Source organism: Hypanus sabinus, chromosome 1 (assembly GCF_030144855.1).
Source record: "Hypanus sabinus isolate sHypSab1 chromosome 1, sHypSab1.hap1, whole genome shotgun sequence".
Lineage (NCBI taxonomy): Eukaryota > Metazoa > Chordata > Chondrichthyes > Myliobatiformes > Dasyatidae > Hypanus > Hypanus sabinus.
The window spans coordinates 164598545-164617182 of record NC_082706.1 but is presented as its reverse complement, the minus strand read 5'-3'; the positions used below and the strand labels follow the sequence as shown (position 1 = coordinate 164617182).

The 18638-nt window shown below is 40.8% G+C and overlaps 1 protein-coding gene across 1 annotated transcript in view; it reads left to right on the top strand.

Annotated features, from left to right (window-relative positions):
• Positions 1 to 18638, top strand: part of prkdc (protein kinase, DNA-activated, catalytic subunit) — a 235195-nt gene that overhangs the window by 210932 nt on the left and 5625 nt on the right. The window contains exons 80-84 of the mRNA XM_059980547.1: positions 3948 to 4031; positions 7990 to 8082; positions 9332 to 9403; positions 13701 to 13902; positions 15557 to 15745. Coding sequence (XP_059836530.1) covers positions 3948 to 4031; positions 7990 to 8082; positions 9332 to 9403; positions 13701 to 13902; positions 15557 to 15745 — 640 coding nt within the window. The remainder of the gene's footprint in view (positions 1 to 3947; positions 4032 to 7989; positions 8083 to 9331; positions 9404 to 13700; positions 13903 to 15556; positions 15746 to 18638) is intronic.

Below are 18638 nucleotides of genomic sequence, written 5' to 3'. Positions count from 1 at the left end.
TATGGGTAGGAGTGAGGAAAAAGAGAAGTTTGATCATGTTAATGGGGTTCTATTATAGACCACTCAACAAACCATAGGATTTAGAGCAGAAAAAAAAGAGATCACAGCCTGATGCAAGAAACATAAGGTCATGATAGTAGGTGATTTTAACTTTTGACATATAGACTGGGACTCTGATACTACAAAAGGGCTGGATGGGTAAGTGTATGTCAAATATGTTCAGTAAGGTTTTCTTAATTACTACAAAGAAGTCCAAACTAGAGAGAGTGTGATACTCGAACTCCTAAAAGGGCATGAGCCAGGGCGGGTGACAGAAGGGGAACACTTTACATCTAGTGATCGTAACGCCATTAGTTGCATGGTATTTGTGGAAAAGGATAGGTCTGGATCTCAGGCTGAGATTCTAAATTGGAGAAGGCCAATTCTGATGGTATCAGAAAGGATCTGGAAAGTGTGAATTGGAGCAGGTTGTTTTCTGGCAATGGTGTACTTAGTAGTGGGAGGCTTCTAAAGTGAAATTAAGAGAGTACAGAGTTTGTATGTTCCTGACAGAATAAATGGCAAGGATAACAGGTTTAGGGAATGCTTGGTTTTTGGTAGATATTGAGGCCCTGGTTAAGAAAAAGAAGGAAGCGCTTAGCAGATGTAGGCAGGCAGGAACAAATGAGGTACATGAGGAGTATAAGAAATGCAAGTCAAAACTTAGGGAAATCAGGAGGCTAAAAGAAGACATGAGGTTGCTCTAGCAGACAAGGTGAAGGAGAATCTACAGATAATATTACTTTTACAAATATGTTAAGAGCAAAAGGATAGCAAGGGACCGAATTGGTCCTCTGAAAGATCAGAGTGATAATCTTTGCATGGTACTGAAAGAGATGGGGGACATCTTAAATTGATCTTTTTGCTTTTGTACTCAGGAGATGCAGTGATTGATGCTGGGTCTGTTGTTTGATATCTATATCAACAATATAGATCATAATGTGTTAAACTGGTTCAGCAAATTTGCAGATGACACCAAGATTTCAGCTGTTATGTTGAAATTGTAAAAGACATTGGTGAGGCTATGGAGTATTGTGTCCAATTTTGGTCACCTACCTACAAAAATGATGTAAGTAAAATTGAAAGAGTGCAGATAATATTTACAAAGTTGGGTGAGACTACACTGAGAAGTCATGGATTAAGGGTTTAAGGGGAACATGACGTGTTCTTCTTCAGTCAGAGGATAGTGAGAGTGTGGAATGAACTGCCAGTGCAGGTGGAGAATACGGGTTTGATTTCAACATTTAAGAGAAATTTGGATAGGCACATGGATGGGAGGATTATGGTCCAGGTGTAGGTCAATGGGACTGGGCAGATTAATGGTCTGACACGAACTAGTTGGACTATAGGACCTGTTTCTGTGCTGTATTCTATGGTAAAGGGTTCTGTGTCAAAGGGATGGAGGCAGGAGAAAGGAAATTATTGGCTAGTTAGCCTGAGTGCACTTGTTGGGAAGATGTTGGAGTCAGGTTTTGGGGTACTTGCAGGCACATGGTAAAACAGACCAAAGTCAGCATGGTTTCCTGAAATCTTGCCTGATAAATCAATTTAAATTCTTTTATAAAATAACAGGCAGAATAGTCAAAGGAGAGTCAGTGGATGTTGTTTACTTAGATTTTAAGAAGGCTTTTGACAAGGTGCTGTTTTGAGGCTGATTAACAAGGTAAGAGCCCATGGTATTACAGGAAAGTTACTAGCATGGATAGAAGATTAGCTGACTGGCAGAAAGCAAAAAGTGGGACTACAGCAGACTGCTGGTAACTAATGGTGCTCCACAGGAGTCTGTGTTGGAACCACTTCTTTTCATGCTATGTCAATGATTTCGATGATGGAATTGATGGTTTTGTGGCCAGGTTTGCTAACGATACAAAGATATGTGGAGTGGCAGGTAATGTTGAGGAAATAGTAAGTCTGCATAAGAAATTAGACAGATTGGAAGAATGGGTGAAGAAGTGGCACATGGATTATAGTGTAGGGAAGTGTATTGTCGTGAACTTTGGCTGAAGGAATGAAAGAGCAGACTATTGTCTGAACGGGGAGAAAATTAAAAAATCAGAGGTGAAAAGCAACCTGGGACTCATTGTGCAGGATTGTCTAATGGTTAACTTGTTAGTTGAGTCAGTAAGGAAGGCAAATGAAATGTTAGCAATCATTTTGAGAGGACTAGAATAGCAAGGATGTGATGCTAACGTTTTATAAGGCATTGGTCAGACCACACCTGGAGTATTGGCAGCAGGTTTGTGCCCCTTAGCTAAGAAAGGATGTGTTCGCATTGAAGAGGGTCCAGAGGAATTTCTTAAGAATGATTCCAGGAGTAAAAGGGTTAACTTATATTGGGGTGTTTTTGTGCTTCTGGGCTTGTACTCAGTGGAGTTTAGAAAAATGAGAAACCTATCAATTGTTGAAAGGCCTGGATGTGGAGAGGAAGTTTCCTACAGTCGAGGGAGTCAAGGACCAGAGGGCACAGCCTGAGAATAGAGAGGTGCCAATTTTAGAACTGAGATGAGAAGGAATTTCTGTAGCCAGAGGGTGGTGAATCTGTGGAATTAATTGCCACATTTGGCTGTGGAGGCCGAGTTATTAAATGTATTTAAAGCAGAGGTTGATAGGTTCGTGATTAGTCAGGGTGTCAAAGGTTACAGGTAGAAGGCAGGAGGATTGAGCTGAGAGAGATAATGTCAACCATGGTGAAATAGTGGAGCAGCAACGAAGGGCCAAATGGCCTAATTCTGCTCCTGCATCTATGGTCAAATGCTCTCTTTCATTGCATTCAGACTGGTAATGATGCTTATAGTTTGCTGTAATTTCTTAGAGGAGTTATAATGAAGGGAAAATGTAATGTAGAAAGTACAAAATTGTTATGGGAGCAGATTGGTGTGTTTTCCATTATGGCGAGAAAAGCATCAAATATCAATAGACAATAGGTGCAGAAGTAGACCATTCGGCCCTTCAAGCCTGCACCACCATTCTGAGATCATGGCTGATCATCTACTATCAATACCCTGTTCCTGCCTTGTCCCCATATCCCTTGATTCCCCTATCCATAAGATACCTATCTAGCTCCTTCTTGAAAGCATCCAGAGAATTGGCCTCCACTGCCTTCCGAGGCAGTGCATTCCAGACCCCCACTACTGTCTGGGAGAAGAAGTTTTTCCTTAACTCTGTCCTAAATGACCTACCCCTTATTCTCAAACCATGCCCTCTGGTACTGGACTCTCCCAGCATCTGGAACATATTTCCTGCCTCTATCTTGTCCAATCCCTTAATAATCTTATATGTTGCAGTCAGATCCCCTCTCAATCTCCTTAATTCCAGCGTGTACAAGCCCAGACTCTCTAACCTCTCTGCGTAAGACAGTCCGGACATCCCAGGAGTTAACCTCGTGAATCTACGCTGCACTTCCTCTATCGCCAGGATATCCTTCCTTAACCCTGGAGACCAAAACTGTACACAATACTCCAGGTGTGGTCTCACCAGGGCCCTGTACAAATACAAAAGAATTTCATTGCTCTTGTACTCAATTCCCTTTGTAATAAAGGCCAACATTCCATTAGCCTTCTTCACTGCCTGCTGCACTTGCTCATTCACCTTCATTGACTGATGAACTAGGACTCCTAGATCTCAGTAACATAATGAGTCGATGCTTTATAGTAGAAGTTTGTACTTGATTCATAAAGCAAGATATACTTGTGAGCTGATTTATTTGTTCAAAACATGAATTTCTATCTAAATAGTGCTTCCCTCAAACAACACACAGTTCTATCCTGTTGAAATAGTTTAGGCCTGCATTCTATAATGAGATAGCTAATTAACCTGTCGCATTACACAGCTGAAATATAACACTGATTGTTCTGTGTCATAAAGATTTTTTAATAGCACCCCATTAATTGTGATGTGTTTCTCTTAAGACTTGGTTTGATAGAATGGCTGGACAATACGTGTGTGTTCAAGGATTTCCTTCTAACCAACATGACTGAGGATGAGCAAAAAAGGTAAATTTGAAATAATCAACTGCAATGCCAATCCAGGCTAGAAAGGAGTGGTTCTATCAGACAGGTCCACAGGATGTAATGTAGTGAATACTACATAGATCATCCAGGCATTGAATTTTAATCCACTGCTTGGGTTCACACGTTTTTAATTAAATTCATAACCTAGCCTGTTGAGCCACTATTTTCTGCAGCAGATATCTAATTTCTGCTTGCCAGTTTGTAATTTTAAACTCTGTGTGTGTTAAAGATGTGAACTGACAACGTCACAGCAAGGAGAGCAGAACACTTGGGATTCGAATGACTGACTAAATTTCTCCATAGTCAATTGGATCAGAGACTTGAAATTAACTGCAAGAACTGCAGGAATATATATAGCTCCCTTCACAATGTCTAAAAATGCTTTACATTTGGAGTTGTTTTGCAGTTGGAGTTTTTTTTTAAACTATGATCGCTGTTGCACTGAAAACTAAAGTTAAGGAAGGGGCCCCCCTTTTCTTTCTTCCATGGCCTTCTGTCATATTGGATTCCCCCTTCTCCAGCCCTGTATCTCTTTCACCAATCAACTTCCCAGCTCCTAACTTTATCCCTCCCCTTCCCAGTTTCACCTATCACCTTGTGTTACTCTCTCCCCTCCCCCACCTTTTAAATCTTATCTTTTTTTCTCTAGTCCCTCATTTTCTTCTCCCTTTTTGTTCCTTCATGGCCTTTTGTTTTCTCTGATTGGACTCCCTTTTCTCCAACCCTGTATCTCTTTCACCAACCTCCCAGCTCTTCATCACTCCCTTTCCCAGTTTCACCTATCCCCTCCCCACCTTTTAAATCTATTTCTCATCCTTTTTCTCCCAGTCCTGCCGAAGGATCTCGGCCTGAAATGTCGACTGTACTTTTTTTTCCATAGATGCTGCCTGACCTGCTGAGTTCCTCCAGCATTTTGTGTGAGTTGCTTGGATTTCCAACATCTGCAGATTTTCTCTTGTTTAGGGCTAAATTCATGTTGCTGGTTACAGGAGAAACAAAAAGTTGAGAAGATCTGAAGGAAAATGTGTAACAAAATGTAAAGTTGAGGGTAGGATTAGAGGCATTAGTTATTGCTTATCACCTCTATGAGTACTTGGACTGATGCGTTAAGACAACTTTGCATTTTAGGTCACATCTCTTGTGCAAAATGTGGTGAACTACATATACCTGTCTGAACACGCCCCCTGCTGACTGCTCCTGTGGCTCCTCCCACAGACCCCGGTATAAAGGCGATGGAGGTCTGAGCCCAACCCTCAGTCTCCAGGATGTAGTATAGTGGTCACTCACTGCTTGTTCCTTCTTCCAGGCAATAAAAGCCGATACCTCGCTTTTACGTCTCAGTGAGTTATTGATGCTGCATCACAAATACAGGAACTTCATGGTGTTGAATACATAGCAATGATAAGATAACCGCACAATGAGAATTTCATAAAACTAGAAGTGGAAAAATCCATCTTTCACAGGAGCTTTTGGAGTTTTAACAACACACTTGCCCTCATTGGAATTTTGTTGTATCATCTGAACAGAAGTAATTGTTATGTTTGAGCTTTTTCTTTCAGCCCCTTACCCGTACTGTGGCACAGGCCACCATTAGCAGCTTGCCAGAGCCCTCTGACCTGGGTCATTCTTTCATGCTGTCCCCAGGTGTAGCCCTTCAGCAAAGGTCCTTCCTCTCCCAGGAATGAGCTCTTTGGGCTCCTGTTGGCGTTTCTGTGGCACTGGGTTTTTAATGGGCTGAGGTGTCTAGCCCATGCCCAACCCTCCTCCTTTGGCAGCCAGGCTTGGGACTGTTGTTTATGCTTTTAAGTAATGAATATTATTGAAATACTTTTGATTTTCACAAAAATAATTTTAACACCAACCTTGCTAGTACAAATGTCTAAAATCTGTGAAGGGTCTGGACTCCGTACAATCGGATATAAAAGCAAAGACCTGCCATTTCACACAGCTGATCAATTTTGTCGTCCCAACTCTGACTTCATGCTGGATACCAGTGCAGATTCCAGCAAGTACATTGAGAAATATGCCGCTTGATGTTGTGTCATTAGGCCTAGCAACTCCAACCATTTCAGCAGTGGGGTATGAATGGAAATGAATTAGTAATTAACAGTTAATTCACATTTTTGATTGAGCTAAGATAATTTAAATATATTTTTAGTGCTTTTAGGTATTGATTTACTTATACATTTTGAACTTTTTAGATGCTTTGACAATACAGGTTTCTGAAGGTAGAGCGTTCCTATGAAACTGTTTGTAAGCCAAAATGGCGTAAAGTGAAGAAACAATTACCATTAATTTATATGGGAAAAAATTTTGAGTGCTCCCAGACCCAAAAAATAACCTACCAAATCATACCAAATAATACATAAAACATAACAACACTAACATATAGTAAAAGCAGGAATGATATGATAGTTACACAGCCTATATAAAGTAGAAATAATGTATGTACAGTGTAGTTTCACTTACCAGAATCGGGAAGGCAGCGAGTACACTGGAAGGTTGAGAGGTGGTGGTGAAACTTGTTAGACTGAGTCATCGGAGGTTGGGGTGGTGGGAGGTATAGGAGACTGGGGTGTGGGAGAGAGAGGAAGAGGGTCATCTATTAACATCTCATCGTCGTCTGAATCCATCAGGGCAAGCAGGTCACTAACGTCTACACCTTCTTCTGTCTGCCTGCCTCGATGTTGAAGGTCGAGGTTCGTCGTCTGCTGCAGCTGATGTGGAAGGCTTGAAAAATGACAGTATGCTTGACTGCTTAGCCTCACGCATTTTTCTATCATACAGTTCTTTGTAAGCACTCAAACCATCCTGCAAATATGCCCTAAACCTACGTACCCTGTCAAAATTCTTCTGTCATACTTCTCTGCAATCATTGCAGCATTGTCAATCGTAGCGAAAATCTCACGTTCCTGGATGACTTCACTTTCGGGCTATTCGCTATTGCGTTCGGTTTTGATTTGCATCCTTTCCTCTTGTAATTGTATCATCTCTTCATCTGTCAGTTCCTGGTCATGTGATGTCAAAACCTCTTTAACATCATCTTCGTCAACTTCCACAAATCCAACCTCCTTAGCCAAAGTCACTATTGCTGTATTTATTATTGTTGATTTGAAGCCTTTAAAATCGTTCAACACACGCACAACGTCTTTATTTCGTTCACTACGATCGAAACGCTTAATTACGTCCAGTTTTATGCCAAGCATAACACCCTTATGAGCTCTCTTAGGCTTTTCTGATACCTTAGAACACATCTTGCTAACGAATGCACAAAATAAATTGAGATAAAGCACAGATGCTCACAGGCACAGTTCAAAGCTATGGCAGCTCGATGCTGAGTGTAGTTCCCGGGGAAGGAGCTTGGCGGTGCCACTCTCGCTGCTCGGGGTGCGCACTGTCTCTATACAGTATCGGCTCGCTGCAAGACAAACGCTGCACACTATTTTTGCTTTTCGCCTTTTCTTGTAAAAGCGAAAATCCTCTTCAGATTTCTTTCGGTTAGCAAAAACGGGTTCTAATGTAGGTCTTTCGTAAAAGATAAGTGGCATAAAGCGAACTTTTGAAAAGCAGGGGATACCTGTACTTAATTTTAACACCTTAATAATAAGGGAATGATTATGAATGCTGGAGACACGCAAATGCTTAAGTTGTTTGACAGCTTGGGTGTGTGGTTTCACTTGCTTTAATAGAGCTCCTGTGGGATTTATGTAAAGCAAAGCGTGGTGCCACCTTGCCAAGGTGGATTCTACTTCAGAAAAGACGGGGTTTAGCAAATAATTTGTTCCAAAAAGAAATTGGCATATGTATTGTTGTGTAAATAATTTACAAAACTATTAATTTTCAAATTTTTATTTGCTACTTAGATTCATAGAATTATTACTATTTCAAGTCTTTGTATGGTATATAATTAACCTTATTTGCATTTTTAAACTATGTGAAGGAAACCAGCACCCAGCGATCTGTTTCGAAACTGGCTATCAAAGATGTCGGAGAAACAGGGAAATGAGGTGGCAAAGTATCCATACATGTACATGTGAGTAACTTTGACTAGAGATCCAATTTTGGTCTTGATGTCCACCTTTGTTATTGTTCAGTCTACATGCTTGACTTGATTGGTTCTACTCAAATTTAACTGAAAGAATAATTCTGAGGTTGGTTATTGAAGTGGAGCAAAAAATTAGTTGCAAGTTAATGTCAATTCACTTAAAAAGCATCCTTCAAATGATATATTTTTACTTCTGCTGTATCTTAGGTTAGTATTAATATTAAACAGGTAACAGGGATACCATGACTATCAAAATCACAGACTGTTGCACCAAGATCTTAAAAATACTGTTTACTTACTGCCAATATAATATATTCTTCAAGTTGGAGCTTGTCCTTCATTTACCTGAGATACCAAATGAGTCTGGTTCAACTTTACACGATATATTCAAGCCAGGGAACTGAAACAATCAGCATCATCTTTAAAACATTAATTGTTTTAATAGTCTTGAACTGTCACATTGTCAGAGAAGAGTATTGAACTCAATCTGAAGCACAATTAAATTTCTGTAAATTAAAAGTTGTTAAATCAGAGGTGTGTTTGAAACCTGCATACTATGCTTTTAGAATCACGAGAGTGTAATAAAAAATAAGGATACGTGATTTTAAGATTGGATCTAAGTGTCCACATCTTATAAAGATTTCATCTTCCAGAAAATATAGGGGAAAAAATCATTTAGATTTTTTGACATAAAAACTCATTCTGATTAGAAATCCAATCTGAAAACATGTGATTTTTTTTCTACAATGCGTCATTTTAAGTACAATTACAAAAAGTTGCTTTAGAGCTACTGTGCTAAGTTTTAAATTTTCCAAGATTGAGCAGCTACAATAATTATATTATTGAAGACTTTAAAATTGCTAATGTTATTTTGTGGGGAGAGGACAATGTTATTCAGTCCTTTTCGTTCCATTCTGTGTGTATCAGTGAACAATGGCCTTTTCCCCAGTCTGACAATGCTAGGGCTATAGGATTCATTAAAAAGGACCCAGCAATCGTTCACACTCTATATCCTTCTCTGTATAAAGTCCTGTGACTGTAGAGTTTCCGTGATGTTTCTTCTGGAATGATAACATTTATATGAATTTCAACAATTGCAGGCCCTTTCTCTCTACTTGTGGAATAAATTCTACTACCTCGGGGACTGAATATCTATTTTACATTAGAATAATTAACTTGCTTGACAAATCCAGAAGCTTTTAAGATTCCTAATAACCTACTCACTTTTCCCTTGCAGAAATGCTAATCGAACTGAAACAGTTAAAGCTTTCCGAGAGCGTGAGCACGCTGTACCACAAGATCTGTTGAGGTGAGTTGAAAGGATTATATGTGAATGGTAAGCATCTTCGTGTTGTAATCATTCTGAAAAATTACAACATACACGATGCTGCTCTGTCTAAAACAAAGTGGCTAAGATTGTTAAATTGGAAGGACCATATATTTTCTTCTTTGTTCCTTCTCTTGTGCCACTACTTTGTCAGTTTTTCCTAACTGAACCATGAAACAACAAAGAGAAGGGTTGTGATAGGCTGGGGGAGGATATTAGAAAAGGAGTGGCTATATGTGAACACCTATCTGTGACTTGTAATTCAGAATTTTTTTCCAGCACCACATCTGTCCCTGGGTTCTGGACTCCTACCATTGACAATCACAACTATCCCTTTCCACCTTGGAGAAACAGGATGTTTTTCTTCATGTTCCCCTTCTTCCTCTTCTAAGTCATTGGGTGCCCACTCTGTCTGTTCTGTCATCCTTAAATACCATCAGAACACTAATGACTACAGTTAAGTCCCCATTAACAAAATCGGTCTATTTGTAAGCAATGGAGGATTTTAGTGGTGCTGGCCCTTCAAAAATTTGACCTTCTACGTACTGGTTAGTTGACAAATTTGGTATTCAGCCGGAATGGAAATATTGGTTACTCCAGCACTTCAGTCCACATGCCTGTTTTCCAGTTTTAACTTGTACCACTCAGAGGCTGTTAGAATTGCAGCCAATAGTAAAAGACTCATTTGATGGTGTATTCTGCATATGTACGTACACAGATTGTGGGATCCAAAATGAACCGAATACTGCACATTGATCAGGAGCTGCTGCCAGTCTGAGAGGGTAAACCATCAGAACAGAATTTGTGTGTCTTTTAAGACTGACCAGATGTAGCCACTAACCTTGGAAGCAAGCCATGAGGGCTGGGCTGCAAGTGAGGGTGAAACAGCTTGGGTTCGAAATGTCCCTTCCCAGCACAATACTAGCTAACATTAAAGAACAAAGCTGAGAACATGACTGACCTATCAAAGAGAACTGAAAGACCTCTGTGCCATATCATTACACTTGCTTCAGATACCTGTGCCAAATAACCTGAGAAATTCTCGATTCACTGGATTGACCGTACAATGTGCTCTGGCTGAGACAGAGGCAGCGGGATCTGCTTCTTAGTCAACACCTTATGGTCTTTGACATGAAGCTTTGGCGAGTTCTGCTCACCCTGCTTGGAACACCTGTTGGCGAACTGTTACCATACTACCTGCCTTGGGAGATCATTATAGCTATCCGCATGGCAATCTATAATAAGGCCACAATCATAAAATGCTTGGAAATGCTGCTCATGGCCTGCCATACAACCTTGACCCACAGCCCACTGAAGCAAGTCTATGGTGGACACCATCTCCCTTCTAGAGCATTTGGACAGTAAAGACACCTACATTAGACTATTCTTTATTGACCACTGTTCTGCCACCATACTTTCAGATCTGGGACTCAGCACTTTTCTGCAACTGGATCCTTGACTTCCTGACCAATCAGTAAGGATAGACAGCAACTCCTCCACCATGATTACTCAATGCTGGTGATTCACAAAGTTGTGCCTGTGTACACATGACTGCATGGCCAGATTCTGCTCTTAGCTCTGTCTATAGATGTGCAGGTAATACCTTCTGAGTGGGCCATATCTCAAATAGTGATCCAGTGGAGTACAAAAAGGAGATAAGCATGACTTTGTGATGACAACATTTCCCTCAACATCAGTAGAACAAACGAGCTTGCCGTTAACTTCAGAAAGAGGAGTGGTGAACACGTTCAGTGGTATTGAGGTTGAGAGGGCTGGGAGTTTCAAGTTCCTAGGAATGAAGATCACCAATGGCCTGTCTTGATCCAACCAGGAAAGCTCACCAACACCTTTACTCCCTCAGGAAACTAAAGAACAATGGCACAGCTCCATCATTCCTTACCAATTTTTATCGACGCACCATAGAAAGCATCCTATCTGGATGCATCATGGCTTGGAATGGCAACTGACCTGCCTGTGACTGCAAGTAAGAAACAAGAGTTGTGGATAGTTCAGCTCAGCACATCACGGAAAGCAGAATAAACAAAGACTGCACCCAGCTTGGACATTCTCGCTTCTCCCCTTTCCCATGGAGCAGAAAGTATAAAAGCCTGAAAGCACATACCACCATGATGAAGGACAGCTTCTACCCCACTGTTTATAAGACTTGAATGGTTCCTTAGTACAGGCAGCCCCCCGGGTTACGTACAAGTTCCGTTCCTGAGTCCGTCTTTAAGTCGGATTTGTACGGAAGTCGGAACAAGTACATCCGGTATTATTTAGCGTCAGTTAGTCAAATGTTTGTCTTAGTATTTAGTATATATTTTACCTTTCTATGCATATAAAACTCTTAAGAAACGTATGTATTCCAATAATTAAACCACTGCGTTGCTTACTAATAATTGTAGCTTTCATCAGGTCAGGGCGTTTCCCACGCTCCATTATTCTCACTTTATCCGTTATCCTTTAAAATTGTTCCAATCGTTGTCGGATTATAGCCTAACGCTTTTCCAATGACCGATGGTGTTTCACCTCTTTCCAAACGCTTTATTATTTCCACTTTATTTTCAATCGCGATCGCTTCCCATCAGTGGAACAGAAACACTGCGGGTAGCGGGTCCTGAGCTCCGCCAGCTCCCGAGGTCCACTGGGTCCTAAGACAGGCTAAATGGGACAAGTGGAGGCTGTACTGGGTTTGGGTATTTGATCCTCCACAATATTCCGCGTGGGAATTTAAAATGGAGGTGGCAGTTTTTTACGAGGTCGAGTTGCGAGCTCAACATCAACCCGGCACGGATGGTACAGGAGTCACTGGATCGACATCAACCCAGCACGGGAGCGGTCTGTCACTGGATCGAACTTGCTGATCTCACTGTACCACCAGCCGACCGGAACGGAGGGAGGGGGGTGGGATCAGGGTGAGTCTTACTAAGAAAAATTTAAGCCAAATACAAAGTTAAACAGTGTCAATGGCAACGACTTAAAGTGGCGGATGGTGCCGTGATCTGACTTAAAATGGCGGACAGCGTTCTCCTTCCTCGGTTCGTAAGTACGAGTTGTCTGTAAGTCGGACATTTGTAACTCGGGGACTACCTGTACAATAAATCTTCACCTCACAATTGACTTCATTATCACCTTGCACCTTGTCAAACCAGCACCACACTTTCTCTGTAACGGCTGCACTTCACTCTGCATTATGTGTCTGTTTTATTTTGTACTACCTCAGTTCACTGTGTAATGAATTGATCTGCAGAAGCAGTATACAAGATGTGCTTTTCACTGCATCTCTGTACATGTAACAATAATATACTAATTGCAGTTCCACACATATGCAGAAACCCTGACAGATATGGTAACAGCTATATTAGTTCACTTTGATTTACTCTATATCATGGTTGCCTCTCACGCAAAGTCTTAGTTGAAGACATGAGCTGTGAAATCTTTCAGATGCTTAGGTGCAGGAATGAGGAAGTGTGCTGTAGAGGTATGATCTCTTTCAGGTGACACATTAGATCCGTATCTGCATATTCCATGCATGCAAATAATCCCTCCTAAAAAGAATTGGTATTCTAAGTCAAGCAAGTCTTTCAAAACAAATTAATTCCCCAGTCATTTGATTCTTTTACTTATAGGAACTGTCTCTGAGCAAACTGGCTACTGTAATTGCCTAATGTAGCAGTACTTCCTTTTAAAGAAAGTATTCATTTGATTATGAAGCACATTGAACATCCTATGGCACTATATGAAAGTAATTTCATCCTTAAATGAGCACTGCAGTCAATCATTTATGGGTGCTGCCTGGCCTGCTGAGTTCCTGCAGCATTTTGTGCGTGTCACTCGGATTTCCAGCATCTGCGGATTTTCTCTTGCTTGTGATTTATAGATGCTGATTGGGATTAGGTTTGAAGCTGTTTGTGTCTTGCCCTGTCATTTGGAATGTTAAAGATTAGCATGTACCAGGGACACAGGTTTTACAATATCCTTTTCCCCAGTCTATCTTGTGTTCTGTCTACTGTCATGGATGTTACAGTGTTAAATCTGCAGTGGAAATGATTGTGTTTGCCAGGACAAAGCCACCACTTGAGTGGCCAGAGACTCCTATTGGTACTTAATCTGTGTTTTGGTATATCAAAAGCACTGTGTCTACCTGTTTAAAGTCTTGTACGAGGTAATGCAGCGATAAAAGAATGCTAGATTTCTTTCAGCGTTGAATAAAATACACGAGTTAATTCAAAACTATTTGTATATCGTTGTGATGTTGCTTCCCAATTCTTCTGAGCAGGAGAGCATTCGCACGAATGAGCACTACTCCTGAAGCTTTCCTCGCCCTCCGCTCCCACTTTGCCAGTTCTCATGCATTAATGTGTGTCAGCCATTGGATTCTGGGGATTGGTGATCGGCATCTCTCCAATTTCATGATTAACCTGGAAACCGGGGGCATGGTGGGAATAGATTTTGGTCATGCATTTGGTTCTGCTACACAGGTACAGATAATATTTTCTTCTTTTATAAAATGTATAGTGAATAGGGGGAAAGTACAAAAGATGTTAATACATGCATTTTTTAAACATTTGTTGAATAATCATCAATGGTAACCTTGAAATCTTATTTTCTCTTCCCCCTCAGTTAGTGACAATTGCTATCTCTTGTCCTTGATTTTAATTAGTTTACTTTATATCTATCAAATACAGCATCTTAATGGCCTGCACACTTCAGCTACTTAACGGACAAACCATAGAGCAATGAGCCTTTCTAAAAGTGTTAGCTTTTACCAAGAAAACTGGTGCTCTTTAGGAAGCAGTGAACAGCTTCTTCCCTTCTGCCATCCGATTCCTAAATGGGCTTTGAAGCTTTGGACACTACCTCACTTTTTTTAATATACAGTATTTCTGTTTTTACACATTTTTTAAATAGTCTTTCAATATATGTAATTTATTTACTAGTTTATTGTTTTATTTTATTTATTATTTTTTCTCTCTCTCAATGTATTGCATTGAACTGCTGCTGCTACTAAGTTAACAAATTTCACGTCACATGCCCATGATAATAAACCTGATTCTGCGAGACAAAGCAAATATAAGTCGAGTCGTGAAGTTTAATTGTTATTTAACTACATATATGCATATGCAAAGAAGACAATGTTTCTTGAAACAAAGTTTACCACCTCTAAATAGGTTCACCAATGCATGTTCAGAAAATATCATAGCAGTTCTATTTTTCTACTTGTATGTGAAATATAGTTCTTACATTTTTTTACACTTAAAATTATTTAAAAGGTTTTACACGTATAAAATCTGATGATGTTTGAATCAGAGCATTAAGGTTGCATCTGAAATACTGTGTAGAAGTGAAGTCACTCTATATATGGAAAGATTTCAGGTCACCGGATTGTTTCCAGGGAGTAGTAGGGGAGATTCAAACAAGAGGACATGAGTTGAGAGTTAAGGGGCAAAAGTTTAAGGGTAACACGAGGGGGAACTTCTTTACTCAGAGAGTGGTAGGTGTGTGGAAGGAGCTTCCAGTAGAAGTGATAGAGGCAGGTTCGATATTGTCATTTAAAGAAAAATTGGATAGGTATATGGATAGGAAAGGAATGGAGGGTTATGGGCTGAGTGAAGGTCGATGGGACTAGGTGAGAGTAAGCGTTTGGCACAGACTAGAAGGGTCAAGAAGGCCTGTTTCCATGCTGTAATTGTTATATGTTATATGGTTATAGTAGGTGATTGTCCTGTGAGGAGAAATTGAACAGATTGAAATGTAATTGAGTTTCATTGAAACAAGCACCTCCATATCTGCTTCTATTTTCTCTGTTCTTATTAATATTCCTCTGCTATCGTTCAGGGAAAAGGGAATCTCATTGGTACTAATTAAATTAATTCACTCTTACAGCTTGGATATTCTGAATGCACACAACATGGAAGTAGCTCAAGTAGGGTTAAGCTTATTGTCACATACACAAGCACATCTTTGCACCAGCACCATGGAACACTTACTGCAGCAGCATCACAGACACAGAGTATAACTCTGCACGTTCTGATGGTTTCAAAGCTTGGATACATTGAATGAGTAATAGAAAATGTGTGTTAATTCTAAAAACTTCGTAACTGTTGATTTTGAACCCGTACATTCTTGATCTAGTTTCTGCCAGTGCCGGAGCTGATGCCATTCCGTCTAACAGCTCAGTTCCTGAACCTTATGCTCCCGATGAAGGAATCTGGCCTTATTTACAGTACAATGGTACATGGATTGCAGGCATTCCGCTTGGATCCCGATCTCCTCCTCAGTACCATGGATGTCTTTGTGAAAGAACCGTCGTTAGACTGGAAGGTAACTGGCAATGAGACTGCAGTATAATCAAGCTGAATAGAATTCTTTTTTTAAGTACTGCTATTATGACATACCTCTTCCAGATAATTTGACTAAACATAGCTGTAATCAAAGTATAATTTGAAATCTATATTCCTTCTGCATATCCTTCTCAGCTGGGCAGGCTGGGGTACAGCAGGGAGCAGTGCTCGTGCTCCAGCCAGTCATATCAATGACTTAGCTCAAATGTCATGTCTCCAAGTTTGCTGATGATAGGTGGGAATGTGCATATGGAAGAGGATGAAAAGCGGTTTCAGTTGATATGGATATTGAGAAGCCAAAAACAGGGAAAATGGATTTTAATGTGGAAATGTGAGGGCATTTTTCACATGGTGAAAGATTGGGTGGTTTTGGTGTCCAAAGACAATTGGAGCATATGAGCACAAGTCAGTTAAAAGCCAGGAAACAAATTAAAACATCAAATGGCATGTTGTACTTTTATAGGATTGAGAGAATTGAATATGAGAAGAACTTAGTAAGGTGATTGTAAAGGGTGTTGGTGAGACCACAGCTGGAGTTGGTTTAGGGAGGTGATGGGGGGAGGGGTGGAAGGAGGGTCAGTGGTGCAGAGGCTCTGTTCTGCAGAAAAGCAATAGGGGTCCTAAGGAACTTGGGAACAAGGAATAGAAACTTAAAGAGTGATGGCCCAAACTCCCAGGAAGACCTTTCCGTAGCTAACAGTAATACAGGCCTCAACATGCCAGTTAGGTCATAGAAACATAGAAAATAGGTGCAGGAGTAGGCCATTCAGCCCTTCGAGCCTGCACCGCCATTCAGTATGATCATAGCTGATCATCCAACTCAAAACCCTGTACCTGCTTTCTCTCCGTACCCCGATCCCTTTAGCCACAAGGGCCATATCTAACTTCCTCTTAAATATAGCCAATGAAACGGCCTCAACTGTTTCCTGTGGCAGAGAATTCCACAGATTCACCACTCTCTGTGTGAAGAAGTTTCTCCTCATGTCGGTCCTAAAAGGCTTCTCCTTTATCCTTAAACTGTGACCCCCTGTTCAGGACTTCCCCAACATCGGAAACAATCTTCCTGCATCTAGCCTGTCCAATCCCTTTAGAATTTTATATGTTTCAATAAGATTCCCCCCTTAATCTTCTAAATTCCAGGTAGTATAAGCCTAGTCAATCCAGTCTTTCTTCATATGAAAGTCCTGCCATCCCAGGAATCAATCTGGTGAACCTTCTCTGTACTCCCCCTTTGACAAGAAAGTCTTTCCTCAGATTAGGGGACCAAAACTGCACACAATATTCTAGGTGTGGTCTCACCAAGGCCTTGTACAACTGCAGTAGAACCTCCATGCTCCTATACTCAAATCCTTTTGCTATGAATGCCAACATACCATTTGCCTTTTTCACCGCCTGCTGTACCTGCATGCCCACCTTCAATGACTGGTGTACAATGACACTCAGGTCTCGTTGCATCTCCCCTTTTCCTAATCGGCCACCGTTCAGATAATAATCTATTTTCCTGTTTTTCCAACCAAAGTGGATAACTTCACATTTATCCACATTAAATTGCATCTGCCATGAATTTGCCCACTCACCTAACCTATCCAGTCACCCTGCATCCTCTTAGCATCCCCCTCACAGCTAACACCACCGCCCAGCTTCGTGTCATCCGCAAACTTGGAGATGCTGCATTTAATTCCCTCATCTAAATCATTAATATATATTGTAAACAATTGGGGTCCCAGCACTGAGCCTTGCGGTACCCCACTAGTCACTGCCTGCCATTCTGAAAAGGTCCTGTTTACTCCCACTCTTTGCTTCCTGTCTGCCAACCAATTCTCTATCCACATCAGTACCATATCCCCAATACCGTGTGCTTTATGTTTGCACACTAATCTCCTGTGTGGGACCTTGTCAAAAGCCTTTTGAAAATCTAAATATACCACATCCACTGGCTCTCCCCTGTCTACTCTACTAGTTACATCTTCAAAAAATTCTATAAGATTCGTCAGACATGATTTTCCTTTCACAAATCCATGCGACTTTGTCTGATGATTTCACCTCTTTCCAAATGTGCTGTTATCACATCTTTGATAACCGACTCTAACATTTTCCCCACCACCGATGTCAGGCTAACCGGTCTATAATTCCCTGGTTTCTCTCTCCCTCCTTTTTTAAAAAGTGGGGTTACATTAGCCACCCTCCAATCCTCAGGAACTAATCCAGAATCTAAGGAGTTTTGAAAAATTATCACTAATGCATCCACTATTTCTTGGGCTACTTCCTTAAGCACTCTGGGATGCAGACCATCTGGCCCTGGGGATTTATCTGCCTTTAATCCCTTCAATTTACCTAACACCACTTCCCTACTAACATGTATTTCCCTCAGTTCCTCCATCTCACTAGACCCTCGGTCCCTTACTATTCCCTTACTGCCACACTGTTCAGCATTACTGGACAGAAATGTCATCCATAAGATATAGGAGCAGAATTAGGACATTTGGCCTATTGAGTCTACTCTGCTGTTTCATCATGACAGATTCATTTTCCCTCTCAGCCCCAATCTCCTGACTTCTCCTCTTATACCTTCATACCCCAACTAATCAAGAATCTATCAACCTCTGCCTTAAATATACCCAATCACTTGCCCTCCACAGCCACCAATGGCAACAAATTCCACAGATTCATCACACTCTGGCAAAAGAAATTTTTCCTCATCTCCATTCTAAAAAGACAACCCTTTATTCTGAGGCTGTGTCCTCTCCCACCATATGAAACATCCTCTCCAGATATACTCTTATCGAGGCCTTTCAACATTTGATAGGTTTCATACTTTTGAATTGCAGTGCGAAGAGTCCTAGAGCCATGAAACACTCCTCATATGAAAAGTC